The 24205-nt window shown below is 33.9% G+C and overlaps 1 protein-coding gene across 5 annotated transcripts in view; it reads right to left on the bottom strand.

The window, feature by feature from the left end:
- The window catches only part of ASCC3 (activating signal cointegrator 1 complex subunit 3), a 351170-nt gene that overhangs the window by 60440 nt on the left and 266525 nt on the right, over window positions 1–24205 (bottom strand). For all 5 annotated transcript variants that reach the window (XM_055535388.1, XM_055535387.1, XM_055535391.1 and 2 more), the window contains 6 exons: window positions 22452–22589; window positions 22225–22345; window positions 20743–20875; window positions 14326–14451; window positions 8505–8616; window positions 8183–8317 (listed from right to left, as the gene is read on the bottom strand). In XM_055535388.1, the coding sequence (XP_055391363.1) occupies window positions 8183–8317; window positions 8505–8616; window positions 14326–14451; window positions 20743–20875; window positions 22225–22345; window positions 22452–22589 (765 nt within the window). The remainder of the gene's footprint in view (window positions 1–8182; window positions 8318–8504; window positions 8617–14325; window positions 14452–20742; window positions 20876–22224; window positions 22346–22451; window positions 22590–24205) is intronic.

The raw sequence follows: 24205 nt of genomic DNA, 5'->3' as shown, positions 1-24205 counted from the left end.
AAATTTAAATAAAAGGGAAAAATAAGATCCAAGAAGGTGAAAAAGAAAATGCTCAATACAAAACCCAGCAAAGGGGAAAAAAAGAGAAGGGCATTTAAAAGGTTTCTGGGGGATAAGAATTCTAATTTCAGTTCTGCCCTTTGGGAGCAGTTTTTGTATTATTTTTTTCCATACAGATTTCTGTCATCTTGAGCAAAACTGGGTCTCTGATGTTTGAAAACATGAGAAAGTTAAACTAGGTGATAATGAAAGAAATATTAAAGCTATTCATACTTGGGTAATCTAAACTCATTTCTTAGTTAACAACCCTATTTAATCACCAACATTTGGAATTCCAGTAATTGTTAGTTGTTATTCTGTGGGAGAGAATAACTGAAAGCCAAAGAGTAACTTGAAAAAAAAAGTATCAAAAATTTAAAACAGGTCAAATTTCAGGTAATTTTACAAATACATCTTAGGCTCACCAGAACATCATTAGCTTAAAAATCATTAGAGGAATCTACTACATCACAACAGATCTATCTGAGAAATGAAAGTTTTCACCAGGAAAACTTTACTTCCGTTTTTTCTGAGCTGAGAAAACCTTGTAAGTGTGGAAAGCTAGGAAGAAGCTAAGGAAATAACAGAGAATAGGGAATGTCTCAAGGGAAAGAGACCAAGAGAAGTAGAAATATACCTTTTTTTTTTTTTTTTAAAGACATCTGCCATCTGTGCCTCTCCCAAAGATGCCAACCAACTCCCCAGACTGAAGGTTAGGGAAGCTCTCCTCATGAACCCTGGAAGATATCCCATTAGGTTTCCCCACTAGGATGATGAAGAGTAGCAGATGGGATCCTGCGATTGTCAGGAGGTAATTTGGAAATGGAAGGCCATGAGGTTGGTGATGTTCACTGTTACTCAGTTAACCTTTCCTCCCTTTCATTTTTCCTTTAATGAACTCTTTAATTTTACATGTGCGGTTCCTTACCAACGGTGTTCATATACAGCTTGTCCTTTTTATTTATCACATTTAAAACTTCTTCCTTAGGAAAAAAACCTCTTGTTCATTTTTCCAAGTCTATAAGAAAGATACGTTTGTAATTTTCAACCAAAAGATCTGTGGTTGTGTCCCAAAGAGAACAAAATTTAAGCATTAAAGATGTTGTATTACTGAAAATCTTCTCTATATGGGCAAAGAAAGAACCAGTATGTTTTTAAAGAAAGCAGTGCAGAGAACTGTCGAACCTGGAAATTTATTAATATATCAAAATTTTATCGCTTTGGAGCTTTCCTAAATTTGGAATGGTTCAATTTTACATTAACACATGAAGCCCATAATTTTAGTCAAAATCCAAGGCTTCATGGAAAAATGAGAATCTCACAAGTTTTCAAATTAGATATTTGGATATTTGGTATATAATCTCATTTCTCAGTGTAGTCACTAGAACCTTAACAACTGAGTATATCTTTTTAAAAACAATCTATTGAAAATTTAAAGTGTGTTACTTTCAGGTGTACAGCAAGATGATTCTTTTCTCACATAGGTTATCACAGAACACTGAGTAGATGTCCCTGTGCTGTACAGTAGCTCTTTGTTGGTTATCTATCTTTTATATTTAGTGTGTGTAGGTTCATCTCAAGCTCTTGGTTTATCCCTCCCCGCCATGTTTCCTCTTTGGTAACCTTATGCTTGTGCTTGATATCTGTTAAGTCTGTTTCTGTTTTGTAAATAAATTCATTTGTTTCATTTAGATCAGAATACATTTGGGGCATATTTTGCTTTCTTTCAAAACTATTAATACTATAGCAAGCATATTATGAAAAATTCACTCAAATTTCCCCTGACTTTGAAATCTCTTCATTCAATTAGTCTGTTAAAACAGGCTCCTTCTAAAACTCCACTGCACATATCAAATCACAATCCATTATTTGCCATGATGACAGGCATTTTCTACTCTACTTGGCTGTCAGTGCCAACATCATTAAGAGATTCTTCAAATTACTTTTTAAAGGTCCTTTTCCCTCAGGATTTTCACTTATATCTAATTAGACTACTTACTCCATGCCATGTAATCCCTGTTGCCAAAACTGCTAAATGCTTCAATAAGTAGGAGGAGGGCATCAATGGAGCAAGACAGATGTAATGTCATTGGTTAACAATAGAAGTGTGAAGCAGCTGCCTTAATTATGAAGCTTATTAATTCATGGTGTTAGAAAAAAATCTTGGCAAGAGTTCTTATAAAGTACCTAACCTTTCCAAAGAGCATCATATTGCTTAAAACTTAAAATATACACTTTCAATAAAGAATGTTGAAATAATTATTTTGCCAGTAATTAACACCTGTGTTTAAAACCTGTAAGTCTACGTTACAAGGTCACACATAATTTTAAAAGTAATTCTGCTTCTTAACTGACTTTTAAAAAGTATCTACCATCACATTTCAGTACTTAAAATTTTTTTACAGTTGGAATTAAATCATAGAATAAGGATAAATTATGTCTAAGAGAGGAAGTAAGGAGCAGGGAAAAGAGTTCTAAACAGCTACTTCATATAAAACCTGGGGAAACTTAAAATATCCTCATCAAACATCAGTAGCATTCTCTACATAATATTAACATTTACCATGAAGTGTTTGAGTATTATAAATAATGTATATTAAATGCCTGGCATGTTGTAGGCCGTTCACAAAAGGTAGTTGGTATAATTGTTTAATGAATATATTGAAAAGACAAGATTCAAATAAATGGGTTGCTATCATAGAATAAGTGAAGAGAAATAGTCTCAATATAATCTTCAGTTTTACACCTAGATTATTTTACTATTTTTACTATCTTTACTCTTTATAGAATATTTTACTATCATTTAAAGACAAAAAAAAGAAAAAGACAATGACAACTAAAAATGTAAGCCAGAAAACAGCTCAATTTTTTTAGGAAGAAGATAAGTGAAAATGGGATTTTCAAAAGAGGTGTTAGTAGAGAAAAAAACTTTAGTGGGAGTGTTTTCTCTTTAGGTGTTGACTAAAACAAAAGATTTATATTTAATGAAGTTATAATTAACAGGAATTAGTTCTTGAGTGTGTAACAGACTGTCACATTCAGAGAAACAAATACCACCCCCATATATTCTGAAGGATAAAAAATAGTCCAAGTATCTGGTGAACCCAGAGAAAAATACCAATATAGATGATACATTTTCATCTAAGCCTCATCCTTGCCTTTTCTGAAACAGAATGATCAGCATCTACCATACCAAATATGATATGCAAAATTCCATTTTCTCTTTTAGTTCTGTTAATAGTTTTATCATTTGTAAATATTTTCTAGTCCTTTTTGAATCTATATATTTTTTGGCCTACATTATATTTGTCAAGTGAAGTAATAAATTCTCTGAGTTTATTACCTGCAGGATCAGATGGAGCTTCCTATTAATTATGAAAGTTACCTGTGTTCACAATCTATTCTTACAGTTCATGATTTTAATATCTGTTAATTGATTCAAAGCCTTTACCTCTTTAGATTGAAATGCTCCAATAATATACTTTCCATTATTGGAGCAGCTCTCCTGGGCCCATTCTTTTGAATGATGTTCTTTTGATGTGTGGCTAGCAGAAATGTATATAGCAAATCTTATGCACAGGAAAGATTAACTTGAAGGAAGAATACCGTATCCTATTTTGTTTTTAGAGACTCTTTTTCATGGTGGACAATATTTTGCTGTGATTCTTTGAGTATCACATTTGCTGGGGACCTCAGTCAGGAGCAACACCTAAGTCTTTCATAGTTTATTACCATGCCCATAGTTTATCTGTATATTAATACACACATACACAGAGTTTGTCACTAATGTTCACTATTCTATCTCATGCCCCTAGAAAGAGCCTTATACATTATAGGCATCAAATAAGTATTTCTTAGATGAATCAATATATAGTCTGTGGGTAGAAATGTGACTGATGGAGTTTAATATGGACTTGAATAGAGTAAAATATTAAAGATAAACATCCAAATTATACATACTTCATCACGTGCTTAAAATAGAGTTTAGTTTTCATCTTTAAACTCATCCTTTGTCAAAAGGGTGATATTGTCAATATAGTAAATACTATTCCGCAAAATACCAGGCTGATCCTAACCAGCCTACTGACAGAGAAAAAGGACAGAATTCAGAAGACAGGGTACACATGTACCTAATGTTAGGGATTTTTTTTAACCAAACCTGACGACTTTTTGCTATGAAACACTGTGGTAGAGGGAAATTTTAAGGGCCAAAAACACTGTGAAAGGAAGCATACCATGAAATGACCTGATTCTATGGCTTTCTCTTTTTAGTTTTGAAAGAAAAACTACTGGCAATAAAATTGTGAAAGTGTGAAAATGTAGTCGCTCAGTCACATCTGACTCTTTGCGATCCCATGGACTACAGCCCGCCAGGCTTCTCTGTCTGTGGAATTCTCTAGGCAAGAATACTGGAGTGGATTGCCATTCCCTTCTACAGAAATGAAAGTTGCTCAGTCATGTCCAACTCTTTGCAACCCCATGAACTATATAGTCCATGGAATTCTCCAGGCCAGAATAGTGGAGTGGGTAGTCTTTCCCTCCTCCAGGGGATCTTCCCAACCCAGGGATCGAACCAGGTCTCCTGCATTGCAGGTGGATTCTTTACCAGCTGAGCCACAAGGGAAGCCCAAGAATACTGAAGTGGGCAGCCTATTCCTTCTCCAGATCTCCAGACCCAGGAATCGAACCAGGGTCTCCTCCATTGCAGGTGGGTATTTTACCAACTGAGATATCAGGGTTCATGTGTTTTTAAATGCCTGGTAAAAGTCAATGAATGTTTTAATATTCTTTTTTCATTCTATTGTTACCTTCTAGTTTGTTTTCTTTTTACCAACAATAATCACATTGGAACATAATTAGAACACCTAAAATAAAAATCTTAATGAACATAATTTCTGCATGTAATTTAACCAAAAGTTAAATATAATATGTAGCCTAAAAAATGAGAAAACTTTATGCACTGCCAAAGTTAAACTGATGAAAATGTTACAGTGAATTCAAAGTAATGCCCAAGAGAACAGAAGCTTTTCAGCTGTGATCTTTTCAGGAATACTAAAAATTCCTCTTAAAAATAATTAAATTTTAAAAATAAAAAAGTTTGAAAATGACTTTAGAAACTTTAGTGACTGTATCTAAGTAAAAGGAGATGCTGACAGCAAATACATTACAATACTGTGTTGTTCAAAAACATAAGGTGACATTATTAAACACTATAAAAACAAAAACAGTGCTGGTAGACAACAGGACTTTCACACACGCTGTTTTTCTTTGCCTTCCTGTGTTTGTCATACCCTCCTCTATAGCTCCGCTTGACCACTTCTTTCTCCTTGTTTCAAAACCTCAAGGAGATTAATATGCAGTTTTGGAAGTGAGAGCAGAGATGATAATGAAGCTATGTTGAGACTCACTTAGGAATCTCAGGTGTGGCCACAGAATAATATTTAAAAACACTTCTCATTGAAAGAATGATTTCTAGAAATTGCATTATAATTACTTCAAACACAGTCCTGATATATTATTTAATGTTTCTCTGTTATACTTACGTTCTTGTGTATATATGCTTTCTAAACAAGAAATTAGCAAGCAAAAAGCGGTACCTACAGATCTCCTTTTCCTACATTTGAGTCCTACACTCCTAATGCCCCAATATCTTCACTTAAAAAGAGGGCTCACTTAAATATTACAGACTTAGTTAGATACTACTGAGCAGAAGCTGAGAGTTTCCTGGATCAAACACCATAGGATGAAGACATTAGATCATTGTTGCTGTGGAAATCATTAAGGGGGCTTGCTGAACAATATCTATGTAAATATACTGTAGTTTACTTTAAATACATTTGCAGATGATTCGTTTTTCTTATTATTCACAAAAGAGTTGACTCTATTTTAATAAAGCTATATCAGGAGATTAGCATAAGTCATTTTAGGCAGTGTGATACTGGAAAGAAAAAGGATGCTGAAAGGATGTGAACAGACCACTTGTTTTGATCAATGTCTTTTTATGTAAAAGACAAAAGAGAAAAATGATTGCATTCCCTTGGTACTATATACATTTGTGGGCTTCTGTAGTAGGTAGTTTGATCCCTGGATCAGGAAGATCTCCTGGAGGACAGCATGTCAACCCACTCCAGTATTCTTGCCTGAAGAATCCCATAGAGAAATCTGGCAGGCTACAGTCCATGGGGTCGCAAACTGGTGGATACAACTGAAGCAACTAAGCAGGCATGCACAAATAGTGGGTGGAAGAGATTACAGAATGTAACAGGTGTATGGTATTCACAAGAGGATACAGAATGTAACAGGTGTATGGTATTCACAAACCTTTACAAAAACAATATGCACCTAGTCTTAACATGATATACTTTAGACCTCCCACCTCAGTATTTTCCACCTCACTCTGTGTGTGTGAGAGAGAGACAGAGACATACACACACACACACACAGAGGAGAGGCAGAACAGGGAAGTGGTTAAGAACTTATACTAAGGTGCTAGACTGCAAACTACTCACTGGATGTGCAACCCTGGACAAGTTGGTTAATCCTTAAAACATGAATAATAATGGGATTTTATCAATATCAAATTAGTGACTGCTGTTAGGATTAAATGTTTATCAATGTGAAGTTCTTAGAATAGTGTCTGGCACATGAAAAGTGTTATCTATTACTATGTGTTCCCAAGCACTTTAAAATACTAAATTAGGCAAATACATCAATGTAGGTAAGTATGAAAGAAACATTATATTCTTAAATCTAACAGATACTAGTTTAAGATGCTGGCTGAAATTAATCATTATTTTACTGTCTTTCTCCTAATTTTGTTTTTATGAATCTGTCTAGAAAATGATAAAAAAAATCTCATTCTTAGAAATCTAAAAGAAATTCTTAATTAAAAAATATTCTTATCTCAGAAATGAGTTAATTTGACAAAAAATAATTTTTTGATAGCTGTCTCGTATACTTAATCCTCCTCTCATTTCTATAGAGCAAACAATAGGAAACTGATTTATACAGGATCCATCCACCCATCCATCAATTCGTTAACAAATATTTTCTGACTCATTACATTGTATGTGGCCCTATAACACACACGAAAGCTATACACTAGTTTCTCAAAGGGAAAACACTGAAAAATTGGAAAATTGTGAGGATGCTGATGCCTATTGAGAATGATAAAGCAATAAGAAAGGTAGGAAAAAAAGCTAATAATAAGTGAACTACAGCAGACTCAGTGACTTTATAAGAGAAGGGCCTTAAAGACATTATAGTCCAAGGGGTCTTAATTTTTTTAAAAAGTACCAACATATCTGAGGGGTAAAATACAATATTTGCTGCTGCTGTTCAATCACTAAGTTGTGTCCAACTCTTTGTGGCCGCATGACCTGCAACATGCCAGGTTTCCCTATCCTTCAGTATCTCCTGGATCCCAACTAATATGCCAACAAAGTTTTATGGTAAATTATTACACATCAAGTCAACAAAGAAAAAAAATAATACATATATAATATGCAGGAAAGAAGTGAAGAAGATACTGCTAACAGTAATTTTAACTTCAATATTAAATTTAGTTCACAGCTTCCTGGCAAAAAAACAAAATAAGCAGAGTATAATTTTTTACCATGTGATAAAGCTGACTGTATATTTTTTCCTTGGAAGGGGGGATGGGAGGAGTTAACTTTTCTGGCATTAATTCTAAAAGAACTTAATCAAGTGGATCCTTATGTTAAAAAACTTCAGCAATATCATGGATTCCACAGAATTCCTCAAAAAAGCAATAAGAAAAGCTTTCAACTATAATTCACAAAGCTTATTACACTGAAGGATAGGGTAATCACCTGGCTGCTGAGGACAGCCCAGTTTATAACTATTATCCTGGCTTAAATATTAACAGTGCCAGATTCCATTCTCAGGCTGACTCAAGTTTGGATGATAAATTACATGGTCATCTTATCCATGGGGAATTTGGCCCAGTTATATTGCTTTGTAGTGATCATGTTTGACAGAGCAACAAACTTCATACAGTTTCTGCCAAATTTCAAGAGGAACTAGAAGGCAACAGTTTAAGACTCAAATTAAAAGAGAAGGTCTAACACGTATAAAATATAATCCCTTTATATTAAAAACAGTGCAATAATATGAAACTCACACTTAGAAATGAAAGCAGTTCTTCAGTCCCACATTCAGGTTTTAAACGCTCCTTGAACATTTTAACTGTCTGGTGCTTCAAATAGTAATAAGAGGCAATGCGGCCGTATGTCAGAGGCTCAATGCTCCGATTATCCTATTTCAGAAGAAAGATAAAGTAATGTAAATAGAAAGCACGATAAATATGTTCATAATCTTAATAATTCATACTGCACGTTGCTATCGCAACATTTCATTACAGTTTTTGACTATCGTTAGCAAAAGCCCTATTGTTAGAAAGCTGGGCAATCTTTTCAATTGGAATGTATATGACCCAGTCGTACCTCTCCAATTTCAATACAATAGGAATGTTCCAATTCAACCAGAGACTTCTCAACCAGATTGGACAGAAACTTGTTCACAGAATCATGGCTCACATCACTCAAATTGTAGTAGCTAGAAAACAAGCAAGGTCATTATTTGTTTCAAAATATTTCCTATTAAAACTGTCACTTCAATTTCACTTTGTTCTTTTCAGAATTAAAAAAAAATCCATTTATAGCAAATCAAAGAATAAAGCAACTGCAATTGTCATTTCTACCTTACAGATCAAAATCCTCATATTAGAGTTTATTGATACTGATAGAATGGCAATACATTCAAAATATGAAGGATAAGCAGATAAAATTCAGCAACACATTAAAAAGACACTAATTTTCCAGCATTAAAACTATTTCAGTTTATGCATCTACAGCAAACTGAATCTATGTACTAGATTCAGTAGCGGCAAAAAGCTTATTACATATAAACATATAATACCCTTTTATATGTAAAACTCATTTGGAGTAACATTAAAAAACTCAAATAACTATTGATTTGGGTAGTAGATAAGTTCTTTTAGGAAATTTAGTCAACTGTTGTTCCCTTAAGGAATTCTAAAGATTAGAAGGAACATCTTCAGGCTAACAAAAAAGCATTCTAACTATGCTTACCTATACAGAAAACATACAGGTTCAGCTCTATATACCTTCTACGTAAAAACTTAAGGACATGCAATTCACCTTAATGCTCTTCCCTGTAACTCCAAGAGGTTTTTGGAAAATCCCTAAGATTACTAGGAATCTATGCCTGGGAAAAGATCCAAGAGGTGAGGGACCATCCCCACAGTCATGGCAGACCGCTAATTCCTGCTGGGTGAATCCTGTTCCCTAGTCAGCGTGGAGAATTACATGCCCTACCTCCATCCAAATCAAGGATACAAGCCTCAGAAAACAGACTGTCAATACTGAAACCCCAGCAAGAAGGTTTAACATCTGTACAGGACTAGGAAGGGGTCGCACAGAGTCGGATACGACTGAAGCGACTTAGCAGCAGCAGCAGCAGGAAGTGGGTAGTCAGAACCTGGGGAAGAAAGTGTTAACAATCTCAAATGGGAGAGGCCTTAAGGCCTGCCAAGTATGGTGATTTTCTTTCTTCCAAGGGAAATAGTTGGGGTCAATACTATAAAAATTTATTTAAAAACACAAAAAGCAGGATTTAAATCATGGCAGGATATATTTTCATTAGAAAGAGAAGTTAGCCCAAATGTTTAGGTACCCTCAAATATGAGAGTTTCCACTGAGTATGGATTAATAATAGGTTATTTATTTAAATCATAATTAAATGCTAAGGATTTTCTTATAAAAGAGAAATAGTTTAAATTTTAGTCTGTAGAGAAATTATTGCCTTTCCTGGAAAAGTTCTTTTCATAATCCCAAATGAAGCAATATTTATCAATGAACATATAAACACCAGCTAGATCAGTGCTGTTGTTAATTTAACCAAAATGTAACCAGCCATATGTGAAGGTGAAAAACCAGCATTAGAAACTATTAGAAAATACTTCCTTTATTCTGAATTATGACTGAGAAGCATATAGTTAGAATAATTTATACTACATTAGAGATAAAAATAAAAATTCTGGACATTCAAGTTTCCATAAAAGAGACAGATCCCCAAAGCTGTTTCAAATTATTAACAATATTTTTTCTCTTTTATATTTTTCCCAACAAATGAAATTTATCAGCCAGACTTTGTGCAATGTAAGCGCTTACTTTATATTTCACATTCTTTTGGCTTGCTAAGCCTATAAATTTTCCAATACTATTGTCAGCTGTCTGGACTAATACAACATTGATAAAGTTATATCTAACTGGATGAAAACTAGTGAAAATGTGTCCAGGACACTGAATAAGTAGTACTATTTGCAGAACACAAATCAAGCTATTCTTTATGCAATTAAAATTACAGAAAGAAGACATTGTGAAAATAATATTACCATGAAAAATGAAAAGTTGTGATTCCATTTCATCTATAAGTTTATTAGGCTATTAGAAAACAGAAAAAATCTCATGGTTGCTGCTACAGATAATCACAGACATTCCCATATAAATATAACTGGAATGTCAACTTTACCACTTTAATGAATTACTTTAATTACTTTAATGAATTTTAATTTTAATTAATTTTTAATGAATTTGGTACACTTAAAAATAATACTTAAAACCATTAATTGTAAAAACTTCTCTAAAAATGATAGATTCTTTTTAAATTATTTATTTTATTCACTATTTTATGTATTTATAAGACATATTGTGATGGGCTAAAATCTCATCTGAAGTTTGTTTATTCAAATCTATTGGAAAATATTTTAAACTACTTTGTGGCATTTATTCAGATAAAGTAGAGTCAGGATAAACATGTTTTAAACATTTATAATGAGTTGCAAAAAAAATTTCAAGTAAAATCATGACTCTGAGACTCCAACAAATTATCTAATAACTACAGTAAAATATTATTAATAATCTAACTTGCTAAAAACTAATAGCATTTTTGGAGCAGAATAACTTAAAAAGCTTCCATTGATAAATTTCTTAATATAGTTGTTCTTTTCCAATGTGCTCATCAACATTATTGACCTGCATAAGAGTAGAAATGAAAAACTCTATTTAAGTAATTGAACTGACATTCAATACATTCAGTATTGAAACTTTTGTCCTTACTACATCTGGGGGGTTATCAAGAATTTTCAAAATCCCTAAAATTGTTTTCTTCAGATATTCTGGCACATGTAAGTGATTAACTTTATTTTTTAAAAGCGACAACTTTAAAAACACAGTACTAGTTTAAATATTACATTGTTGAATATAATAGTAAAAACTTTTCTCCTATGTAGCCAACACAAATAGTAAAATGCATCTAGTTTTGCTAGTGATGACTTCACGGATCTATATCAAGTATTATTACTCTGTTAATATTTGTATTGAGAGTCTAAGGTTATATAAAAATTTTCACATCCATTTTTTAGATCCCATAAAATTTTGAGAGTATATTCTGACACTTTTTTGTGAATAAATGATGGAGTTTATATTTACATAGTCTTCATTAGTAGCATTATATGGCCTTTGCTTTTAACACGTGAACATTCAGTAACCATGCAATTTCTAGCCTAAATAATTATAAGCATTTAGCTTGAAAATTACATATTAATTTTAATAATCACTTTACTAGCTTGAAAAAGCATGCAACTGCTAAGTAAAAAGGTTTGTTTTCATGTTGCACTTGCCACAGTAGAAAATTTATAATTTATTGGTTATTAAAGCAGAAATATTATACAACTGTTTAATTATGGATAAAGGATACAATGTAGTTTCATGCTCACTGCATTGAATCATCAAGTCATTATCTTCTCTCTGCTATAAACAGACAGCCTACCTTTTTTGTCAGCATGGTATTTCATTTATTTCACAGAGAAACCCAGTTTCACAATAATTGACTTGTCAGAGGCTGTAATTTACGAGGCTGAGCTCTGTAAGATTTCTCTATATTGGACTCAACCTGCACACAAGCAGGGTTGAATATTTACAATGCTGTTAACAGGTGCTGAGTTGTTTAATGATTCTAATAGCCAGAAGCGTACTGAGAAAGCCAGCGGGATCACAATTACAGGCTGTTTGAACACAACAATTACTAGTCCCCTGAGAGGTGTGAAAGTCAAAGGCAGTTGGATACTGACAGCATCCAGCACATGGGCTAGACAGGCTACTTCTATTAGCAGTCCACTGGGAAAAAGTTTAAACAAACCTCTCCCTATCATAAAATTTTACAAAGTTGATTACATTTAAAGGATCAAAAAGTAAAACAAGCTTAAAAAAATTAACTTTAAAAGATCTTATCAAAAGATAAACAAGAATACCTCACACGAAACCTTGTTATCTTTTCCAACCTTAAAAAGAATGAAAGTTTACCAGCTGAAAAAGAGAGATTTTATTGTAATGTAAAACATAGATAAAGTCACACCAAACAGTTTGGATTTAATGTGAATAGTGGCAGTCATTTCCTGTTTGGTTTATGTAAACCTGGCCAGAGATCTCGCTGAGAAATTTTTCATCAGTATAGAAATGCTGCTCCTATAACTGTCAGTACTGGGAAGTCATTTGTTACAGCACCATGCTTTTTTATGTTCAGATTATGCAGCAGTAATAATGACACAAATAATGGAAGTGGTTACAGGGCAGCTGAAACTACCACAACATTTTTTTCCCCTAGAAATATTTAGAAGCTTTCTCAGGGGAAAACAGAGAGTAAAATTGAACATACAAATTGAATCCAGAACTCAATTTGAAATATATTATATTTCATGATGCACCAATACATGTGTTTATATATAAACAAACTAATTTATACATATGTCTGTATCTACATATATATTTAATCTTATAAATATATATCTTTATATGTATTTACATATATTTGCATATATACACACATGCATATCAAAACATAAAAATATACATAGACAGAGAACAACCCAGGAACTGAAATCTTTCTTAACATAAATTTTATTTTGGGTGGTGGTATGGTGTGGACACTTTACAGTAATATGAATAAATGAAGAGGGTTGGAGAATTGGGTCATATTTATTTATCTATATGCGACTGTATTTCAGGAGTGGTGCTTGCTCTTTCAATTTTTAAGTAAACTTCAGTTTCTCCTTGTGACACATACATGCATGCACACAAGTGTGTATACAAGCACTTCCCACCCACAGAAAAGTCAAATCTCAGTTTATGGCACTGAATGACAGGAAATATGAAGTATATATTAAAACTACACATAATACAAGCTCTTCATTTGAGACAATGCTTTTAGCCTTCTTAAAACTTTTACTAGATCTAAAAGTAAGCGGAAAAAGTGTACCAATTTCCTGTGCCTTTCTTTGCTCTGGCTTTGTGGATAGGGGCTTTTAACACAGACAACAATAAAAAGATATTAGGGCCAATTAGAAAGAAAACTGCAGAGCATGACTATAGCGGATAAGTAAAATATGCAAATTGTTAACTTTATTTGGGCCCTTTCTCTTGATTTGAAATGTTGCTAAAAATTTTTTTTAGTGATATTTAAAAAATAAATCTGAGAATTTCTACCTTTCAACAGGGAAGTTCAAATTATTTATAACATTTATGATTATAATTGGCCTTCTTTATGATATGAGAGATACTGTCAGTCCTCTGATCAAAAACCCGACAAAGGTTCTCATTTCACCCAAAATAGAAATCAAAGTTCTTACATGGGTGCCGAAGGCCTCATAAGACTAATAAGACCACTGACCACCCACCCACAACCCCTAACCTCATCTTCTACTACTCTCCACACCCCCACTTATTCCACTTTAGCTATACCTTCTTCTTGCTGCACCTTCATCACACCAGACATGTCTGTCTTAGAACCTCTCCTGTCCCTCGGCCTGAAATGCTGTTCACTAGATATTTATGTGGTCCACCTTCTCACAGTCTTTGTTCAAATGCCACCACTTATCCTATGTCTACTAAGAAAACCATATCTACTTTCCATTTTCAAAACAATATATTTAATTTCTGATCAAGAAAGTGAGATTTGAGCAAAATTTTTAGATATGATTAATTCAGTTTTAGGCACGTTGAATTTGTAATGATGGTAGGAAGTCCATGTGGCAACATTCAGAAGGTTGGTGGAGAAATGAGACTATACTTAATGAAGAGCAGATGGAGTGAAATATTTTGGGTCTTCCACAGACAGGTGATATTTTAAATACAAAAAGGATCTTTAGAGAAGAACAACAAAGATAAATAATAGTCCTGTGCTTACCTGGGGTTCATGATAAGACGACGGAAAAAGTAAGTCCAGGTAATATAATCCATTGCATCTTGCTTAGATGTTATTGTACCACCAGCAATCTCTGCATTTAAATGGTCAGACAGCACTCCTAATAAACTACAGAGTGAATAAGACATGGGAAACATACATGAAAATTAAATGAAAGACACTTGAACACATAGTCAAGACTCAAATTTGATGTTCCAAGATATAGGACAAATGTGTTTCCTGTAATTTATATACTTTGTATATAATTTTGGCGAAATGAATTGCTAGGTGCAAATAAACACAGGCTGATAGGAAGGGAGCTAGTAACTTTTACAAGAAGAAGATGAGAGCCAACCTATGAGTAGACAAGAGACGACACACCTTGGAGAGCAGAATTTTCTTATAGGGCATTGGAGTAAGTACAGAATAATACTGAGGCAGATGGTAGAAGAGTTGGTAGGAAATAGGGGATAGTTATGTTGGAGCAAGGATATTCCCTTCATTAATTCAGTGAATATTAAGTTCAGTCATATAAGATAAATGTACTAGGTGTTGTGGAATATAGCGATGATCAGATGCACTGAAATACTGGCACAACAAAATGGTCATTTCAGTTTCTTATATAAAATACAAAAAAGGGAAGTAATGTCCAATAAAGGATAAAAACATGTAAATTATGATACATGGAACAATATGTAGTATTAAAAACAGCTTCCACAAGGATGTTTTTAAGGATATGAGGAAAAGGTCATAATAAACTGAATGGAAAAAAGTTGCTTTATTCCTCTCCAGTCATCAGTGGCAGAGTGTATATCTGTATAGCTAATTCGGAGGGCAATTTGGCAATATCTATGTGAACAATCACTATGATCCAGCAATTTTACTTTTTCATTATCACCTGTTAGGGAAACATTCAAAAGTTAGGATAGGGAAGCAAAACCCTTCACTGCAGCAATATATATAAGAAAGAAAACTAGAAACTCTGAATGCCCATTAATAGAGAAGTTAATATATAACTTCTACATATATATTTTGTAGAAGATAAAATATTACATCCAATGTGCACATTTAAATTTTTAATCCACTTTTTACTGAAGTATATATAGAAAAAAATTACATAAACTATATACATACAACTCAAGTAAAATTCACAATGTGAACACATCTGTGTAACCAATGCCAACATCAAGCATTCTAACTGTCCCAGAGGTCTTCTTTTTGTGTTTTTTAGTCACTCCTCTTGCTCTAAGACCTACAAGACCTTTTAGAACTAACACCCAAAAAAGATGTCCTTTTCATTATAGGGGACTGGAATGCAAAAGTAGGAAGTCAAGAAACACCTGGAGTAACAGGCAAATTTGGCCTTGGAATATGGAATGAAGCAGGGCAAAGACTTAATAGAGTTTTGCCAAGAAAATGCACTGGTCATAGCAAACACCCTCTTCCAACAACACAAGGGAAGACTCTATACATGGACATCACCAGATGGTCAACACCAAAATCAGACTGATTATATTCTTTGCAGCCAAAGATGGAGAAGCTCTATACAGTCAGCAAAAACAAGACTGGGAGCTGACTGTGGCTCAGATCATGAACACCTTATTGCCAAATTCAGACTGAAATTGAATAAAGTAGGGAAAACCACTAGACCATTCAGGTATGACCTAAATCAAATTCCATATGATTATTCAGTGGAAGTGAGAAATACATTTAAGGGCCTAGATCTGATAGATGGAGTGCCTGATGAACTATGGACTGAGGTTCGTAGCATTGTACAGGAGACAGGGATCAAGATCATCCCCGTGGAAAAGAAATGCAAAAAAGCAAAATGGCTGTCTGGGGAGGCCTTACAAAGAGCTGTGAAAAGAAGAGAAGCGAAAAGCAAAGGAGAAAAGGAAAGATATAAGCATCTGAATGCAGAGTTCCAAAGAATAAGAAGAAGAGATAAAGCCTTCTTCAGAGATCAATGCAAAGAAATAGAGGAAAACAACAGAATGGGAAAGACTAGAGATCTCTTCAAGAAAATTAGAGATACCAAGGGAACATTTCATGCAAAGATGGGCTCGATAAAGGACAGAAATGGTATGGACCTAACAGAAGCAGAAGATATTAAGAAGAGATGGCAACAATACACAGAAGAACTGTACAAAAAAGATCTTCACGACCCATATAATCACAATGGTGTGATCACTGACCTAGAGCCAGACATCCTGGAATGTGAAGTCAAGTGGGCCTTAGAAAGCATCACTACGAACAAAGCTAGGGGAGGTGATGGAATTCTAGTTGAGCTATTTCAAATCCTGAAAGATGATGCTGTGAAAGTGCTGCACTCAATATGCCAGCAAATTTGGAAAACTCAGCAGTGGCCACAGGCCTGGAAAAGGTCAGTTTTCATTCCAATCCCAAAGAAAGGCAATGCCAAAGAATGCTCAAACTACCACACAATTGCACTCATCTCACACGCTAGTAAAGTAATGCTCAAAATTCTCCAAGCCAGGCTTCAGCAATATGCGAACCGTGAACTTCCTGATGCTCAAGCTGGTTTTAGAAAAGGCAGAGGAACCAGAGATCAAATTGCCAACATCCGCTGGATCATGGAAAAAGCAAGAGAGTTCCAGAAAAACATCTATTTCTGCTTTATTGACTATGCCAAAGCCTTTGACTGTGTGGATCACAATAAACTGTGGAAAATTCTGAAAGAGATGGGCATACCAGACCACCTGATCTGCCTCTTGAGAAATCTGTATGCAGGTCAGGAAGCAACAGTTAGAACTGGACATGGAACAACAGACTGGTTCCAAATAGGAAAAGGAGTACGTCAAGGCTGTATATTGTCACCCCGCTTATTTAACCTATATGCATAGTACATCATGAGAAACGCTGGACTGGAAGAAACACAAGCTGGAATCAAGATTGCCGGGAGAAATATCAATAACCTCTGATATGCAGACGACACCACCCTTTTGGCAGAAAGTGAAGAGGAACTAAAAAGCCTCTTGATGAAAGTGAAAGAGGAGAGTGAAAAAGTTGGCTTAAAGCTCAACATTCAGAAAACGAAGATCATGGCATGCGGTCCCACCACTTCATGGGAAATAGATGGGGAAACAGTGGAAACAGTGTCAGACTTTATTTTTCTGGGCTCCAAAATCACTGCAGATGGTGACTGCAGCCATGAAATTAAAAGACGCTTACTCCTGGGAAGGAAATTTATGACCAACCTAGAGAGAATATTCAAAAGCAGAGACATTACTTTGCCAACAAAGGTTCATCTAGTCAAGGCTATGGTTTTTCCAGTGGTCATGTATGGATGTGAGAGTTGGACTGTGAAGAAAAGGCTGAGTGCCGAAGAATCAATGCTTTTGAACTATGGTGTTGGAGAAGACTCTTGAGAGTCCCTTGGACTGCAAGGAGATCGAACCAGTCCATTCTGAAGGAGATCAGCCCTGGGATTTCTTTGGAAGGAATGATGCTAAGGCTGAAACTCCAGTACTTTGGCCACCTCATGCGAAGAGTTGAGTCATTGGAAAAGACTCTGATGCTGGGAGGGATTGGGGGCAGGAGGAGAAGGGGATGACAGAGGATCAGAAGGCTGGATGGCATCACTGACTCGATGGACGTGAGTCTGGGTGAACTCCGGGAGTTGGTGATGGACAGGGAGGCCTGGCGTGCTGCGATTCATGGGGTTGCAAAGAGTCGGATACGACTGAACAACTGAACTGAACTGAACTGAACTTGCTCAAAAAGTATTTTCACTTTTTTTTTCTTTACCTTAATGTACTGGCTTAGGTCTCTAGCACAATGCTTAATTACTGGCAGTGGTGAAAGCAACATCCCTGTATAATTTTCTATCTCTAAGAGAAAGCATTTAATATTGAACCCTTGATCATGGTATCTGAGGTAGATTTTTAGTAGATACTCTATCAGATTAAGAACATTTCCCTATATATTGTTGGCTAACAGTTCTTATTATGAATGGGTGTGGAATTTCATCAAACACTTTTTAAAATATCTGAGATAATCATATAATTTTTCTCATGTTTTTCCTGATAATACAGTGAATTATATTCATGTATTTTCAAGTAATAAGCCTTTGCACTTATATTGTAATTAACTGTAATATGTTATCTTTCTATACATTCCTAGATTTGATTTGAAGTTTTATACAGGATTTCTACATTTATATTCATGACAGACACAGCTCTGTTACCTTCCCTTCTGCTAAATTTATCAGGTTTTGGTATTAAGGTTATTCTAATCTCATAAAGTAAGTTGGCATATATTCCTATCTTTTCAACTATTATAGAGCAGAAAAGAGTTCATGTTCAATTTCTTCCTTAAATGCTGTAAAGAATTCACTAGTGAAATGTTTGGATCAGAAAATTTCTTTGGAATGATTTTAAATTTCAGATATAATTGCTTTGATAGACTATTTAAATTTTCTATTTCTTTTTGTGTCAGTTTTAATAAGGTTTTTTAAAAAAGAATTTCACCAATCGATATAAAATTTAAAAATCTGCATAAATTTTTTCATAATATTTTTATTTAAAATTTTTTATATCTTTTAATTCCTGATATTGTGTTGTTCCTTCTCTCTTTCTTCTTGACCAGACTAAAGGTTTATCAATATTATTGATAAACTTTTGGCTTTGCTGATTTTTTTGTAATGTATGTTTGGTTTTAATTCATTAATTCTTTATCTTTCTATCTTCTCCTTTGAGTTCAATTTGCTAATTTTTTTGCAAATTCTTGAGATGGATATTCAGATAATTCATTTTTCCTCTTTCTTTTAAAATATATATTTATGATCATAAATTTTCTCTTAGCACAGGATAAGCTATGTCCCACATATTAAATATTTTTATATTTTCCAAATTAAAAAAGTGAACATTAGTAGAAATTCTAACACAGTAAAAAAATATCAATAACTGTTTACAGTATAAATGAGAAATGTGTTTTATCCTTTGCATTTAGAATATGGTAAATGAAGTTCTGTATATTAAGAAGACAGTGATAAAAAGTAGCAAGTGTTAAGAATGAAAATGTACAAATCTGAGAGCGAAAAGATTATTTTTTGCTGAGAAATGAGCAAAGACTTTGTCAAAGTTGTTGTTCAGTTGCTCAGTTATGTCTGACTCTTTGTGATCCCATGGACTGCAACACACCAGACTGTCCTGTCCTTCACCATCTCCCAGAGCTTGATCAAACTAATGTCCATTGAGTTGGTGATGCCATCCAACCATCTGTCATCCTCTTCTCCTCCTGCCTTCAATCTTTCCCAGCATCAGGGTCTTTTGCAATGAGTCGGATGTTCACATCATGTGGTGAAAGTACTGGAGCTTCAGCTTCAGCATCAGTCCCTTCAGTGAATATTCAGGACTGATTTCCTTTAGGATTAATTGGTTTGATCTTCTTGCAGTCCAAGTGACTCCCAAGATTCTTCTCCAATGCCACAGTTCAAAAGCATTAATTTTTTGGCCCTCAGCCTTCTTTATGGCCCAACTCTCACATCCATACAGGACTCCTGGAAAAACTATAGCTTTGACTAGATGGACCTTTGTCAGCAAAGTAATGTCTCTGCTTTTAATACGTAATCTAGGTTTACCATAGCTTTTCTTCCAAGGAGCAAGCGTCTTTTAATTTCATGGCTGCAGTCACCATCTGCAGTGATTTTAGAGCCCAAGAAAATAAAGTCTGTCACTGTTTTCATTGTTTCCCCATCTATTTGCCATGAAGTAATAGGACTGGATGCCATGATCTTAATTTTTTGAATGTTGAGTTTTAAGCCAGCTTTTCTACTCACCTCTTTCACTTTCATCAAGAGGCTCTTTAGTTCCTCTGCTTTCTGCCATCATTAAGATCTTTTTTTGAATAGCTCTTCTGTATATTCTTGCCACCTCTTCTCAATATCTTCTGATTCTGTTAGGTCCACACGGTTTCTGTCCTTTATCATGCCCATCTTTGCATGAAATGTTCCCTTGGTATCTCTAATTTTCCTGAAGCGCTCTCTAGTCTTTCCCATTCGATTGTTTTCCTTTATTTCTTTGCATTGTCCATTTTGTCAAAGGGATGATAGCAAATAAGTGGTGGAGACCTCAGGTATGAACCTAAGTGTTCTGGCTCCAGAGCCAACGTGACTGAACAAAGTACTTCACTGCTTCTTTTAAACAGCTTTGTTTTTTAGTGAAAATTAAAATTTAATGTTGTCTTATTGTGATAAATCTATTGTTTCACTTCAAATAATTTTTCTGAACTACAAGTTACTGATTTTTACCTAATAAATGTAATAATTACCTTATTACCTTTATAAATAAAGGTAATAAATAAATAAGGTAATAAATAATTACCTTAATAAAATGTAAGCACAATAACATCAACCTGCTAAGACATAATCCATTTAAATTAATTTACAGCAAAATTTACCTTGATTCTACTGGGAAAGGTTCATAAAGAAACTTTTTGTAAAAGTCTTTCTTTATGTCATGAACCAGAATTACAGCTTTGCCTTGGTCATCAAACTGAGGCCTCCCAGCACGCCCCATCATCTGGAGTACATCTATAAAAAAAAGAGTTATTTTGTAATATGGCATGTACCACAAAAAATAGTGACGGATTATGGCATGCTTCTACAATACCAGAAAATAAGAGAGAGTATTTTAAGACAAGGGATGCTCTCTTATGCCTACTATAGAGTTCTCTAATAATTTAATAACCAATTCACTAAGACAGAAAACTGAGTCCTCAGAAGAGCCTTGCGGTGTATGTAAAAGTAAGAAAGATCAAAGGTTCCTTTAGTTAAATGTTTAACAAATGATATTTAAGAGTTATAATTACTATAATCAAATAAGAGAAAAATAAAACACATAGAAAAACCTCTTTAGTAGGGTAATTTGATTATTTTTACCTATGGTAATGGATCCATTTAGGCCTCATCCTCAACTCACCCATTGTATAAAATTTTTCTTTTATACTGCAGGAGTCTCTGACGTAAATTATTACTGAGAAATGATATAGGTCTTCCATACATTAACTAAGTTAAAATATCCATTTGGTATATCACCCTGTTCAAAACTCACCGAAAATATTCTATCAGGTTTTAAAATATGTTACTTGACTTATACAAATTATAGCAACAAGTGCTTTGGTTCTAGAAATCCTATGGAAACAATCATGTCTATTGAAAGAGATTTAAAATTAAACATAATATTTAATTATAATTTATGGGGGTTCCTTGGTGGCTCAGACGATAAAGTATCTGCCTACAATGCAGGAGACCCAGGTTTGATACCTGGGTCAGGAAGACCCCCAGAGAAGGGAATGGCTATCCATGCCAGCATTCTTGCCTGGAGAATTCCACGGATAGAAGAGCTTGGTGGGCTACAGTCCTTGGGGTAGCAAAGAGTTGGACAGGACTGAACAACACACACAGACACTGAAAGTCACTAATAGCTACTAGTAAAGTAAACGTCGCTCAGTTGTGTCCAACTCTTTGCGACCCCATGGACTGTAGCCTCCCAGGTTCCTCCGTCCATGGGATTTTACAGGCAAGAATACTGGAGCGGGTTGCCATTTCCTTCTCCAGGAGATCTTCCCAACTCAGGGATTGAACCCAGGTCTCCCACATTGTAGGCAGACGCTTTACCGTCTGAGACACCGGTGAAGTTCTTAATCAGTACTAATCTCTTTTTAATTAAAAAAAAAATTATTGTGCTTTTGACATTTATTAACAAATTAGATAAGTAAAAATAAAAATGGCTCAACACTTTGAGTTATATTTTTACTGGAAACAAAAATTTACAATTTGCTCATCATATGTGACCAATTCTCTAAAACTTAATTCATGCAAATTCAAATTATTAAGACTAAAACAGAAGTCTAATGTATTTGTAAATTTAAAAATATTACCTGTAATAGGAAAATCCACATATCGTCGTGTTTTTCCATCATAATATTCTGTTCCCTTAATAATTACTAAATGAGCTGGAAAGTTTACACCCCAGGCTAATGTACTTGTAGCAATAAGAACCTAAAAAATAAAAGATAATATCTTACATCTAACTAAAACACAACTTTCAAGTCACTTTTTTTTTTCAAGTCACTTTTAAATGTCTGTTCATGGAAAAAAAAAATACCTGAATTTTACAGTTTACAAATAGTTCCTCTACTGTTTTTCGGTCCCTTTCATGCAACCCAGCATGATGCATTCCTATTCCAAAAGCAAGTGTCAGCTTCAGGTTGGAATCCCTTATTGTTCCAATGATATTCTCCATCTGCGAATAAAAACACAATTACAAGTTGTAGGTGCACAAGCTTTACATTTTTCATAAGACTATATTTGGTTAATTTTGTTTTTTTAATTCTTATGGGCATAAAAATCTAGGCCGCATCTGCAGTAATGATTAAAGTTAAATTAGTTGAACTAAGCAGAATATCTGCTTAGTGAGAATGTATAGCCTACATTAATTAAAATTTAAATGCTATCAATCCTATTTTTATGTATCAAGGAAAAAAAATCTGTACTCATTACCCCTTGATGAGTCACAACTATTAAAAGGGATGCAATATTGCCTAAAGAAGTTTCAGTGTCTGCTTGTCTTGTTACAGAAAAGACTTCTATTTTTTGGCTCAGTAATAAAAATTTAGGAAGGACAAAAAGTTAATGGAAAAAGTCAGTTATAATTTTACCAAAGAGTGAGCATTCATATTTAGACTTTCTCACTGAACTTAGCAACCTGGTGGCAAGTTACATACCTTCTCTATGCCTCAGCTTCTTCATTTAAAAAACCAACCTGATATATAGTTTTACTTACTTCTCATGTTTTGATCAACAGTTCAGTTAAATACTTTTCATTTTTCATTTCATTTTTAAAAATGTTTCATTTTTAATAAATTATCATAAACTTTCATCCAGTTTTATATGTATAATACTAAATTTACAATTTATTATTTATTTATCAATTTATTTATTTATAAATTTATCAATTTATTTATTTATTTTTTTACTTTATGGACTTTAAATTGGCCTTATGTTTTCTTGGTTAGAAAACTGCCTCATCTTGAGATCAAATACATATGCACTTACTATTTCTTTAACTTCTGGTATAGTTTTATTTTTACATTTAAATATTAACTTGTAATTTATTTCATAATAAAAAGTATGGTAGAAATCTAAGTTTATTTTTTCTAAACAGTCCATCAAGTATTCTAGCAATATAAAGCAATTCTTATTTATTTATTTTATTTGGTTAAGTAACTCTTTACCTTATTTATTTTAAATGCTAATTTGATTGTATTCAGAATTCTCATACATTCCATGTTTTGCATTGTAAAACAGACTGCATTTCCAGCCTCAGTTTAGCTCACTGAATTTTATATGTACAAACAGTTTCTGAAACTCATATTTTATAAATACTCTCAGAATATAGTGAAATAAATCACTTTCCATTTTCTACATGGAAAATACTTAATGCAACACAGATTTTATGCAAAGGGAACAAATCCTTTTTTGTTACAAAACTCACTAGTTTTTCTGTGTGGGAAAAAGTTGTTTTATACCAATTATCCAAAAAAAAAGAAAAGAAAGATGAAGTTTCACTTTATAATAATTATCAATGTATAAGAAGTAGTGCATAGACTAGGTAACATTTTATTAACATATACATCAGAAATGTCATTTATCCACTTTCCTGAATTGAATGCAATGTATAAACAATTTGTTCTGTTTCACAGTCACAGTATAGTCACCGGGTATTGTTGAGTTATTTTCTTTATAAACTGTTTGCAAGAATATGGAAACGTATTAGCATAAAGACTGACTACAAATGTATGCTATAAAGAAAGGTGCTGTCCTGTCTCACAAATTATGTTAGCCATTCTCAAGTGACAG

The sequence above is a fragment of the Bubalus kerabau genome, chromosome 9 (genome assembly GCF_029407905.1).
Source record: "Bubalus kerabau isolate K-KA32 ecotype Philippines breed swamp buffalo chromosome 9, PCC_UOA_SB_1v2, whole genome shotgun sequence".
Taxonomy (NCBI): Eukaryota; Metazoa; Chordata; class Mammalia; order Artiodactyla; family Bovidae; genus Bubalus; species Bubalus kerabau.
Note: the sequence above shows the minus strand (reverse complement) of the source record. Positions and strands in the feature narration are given on the sequence as shown.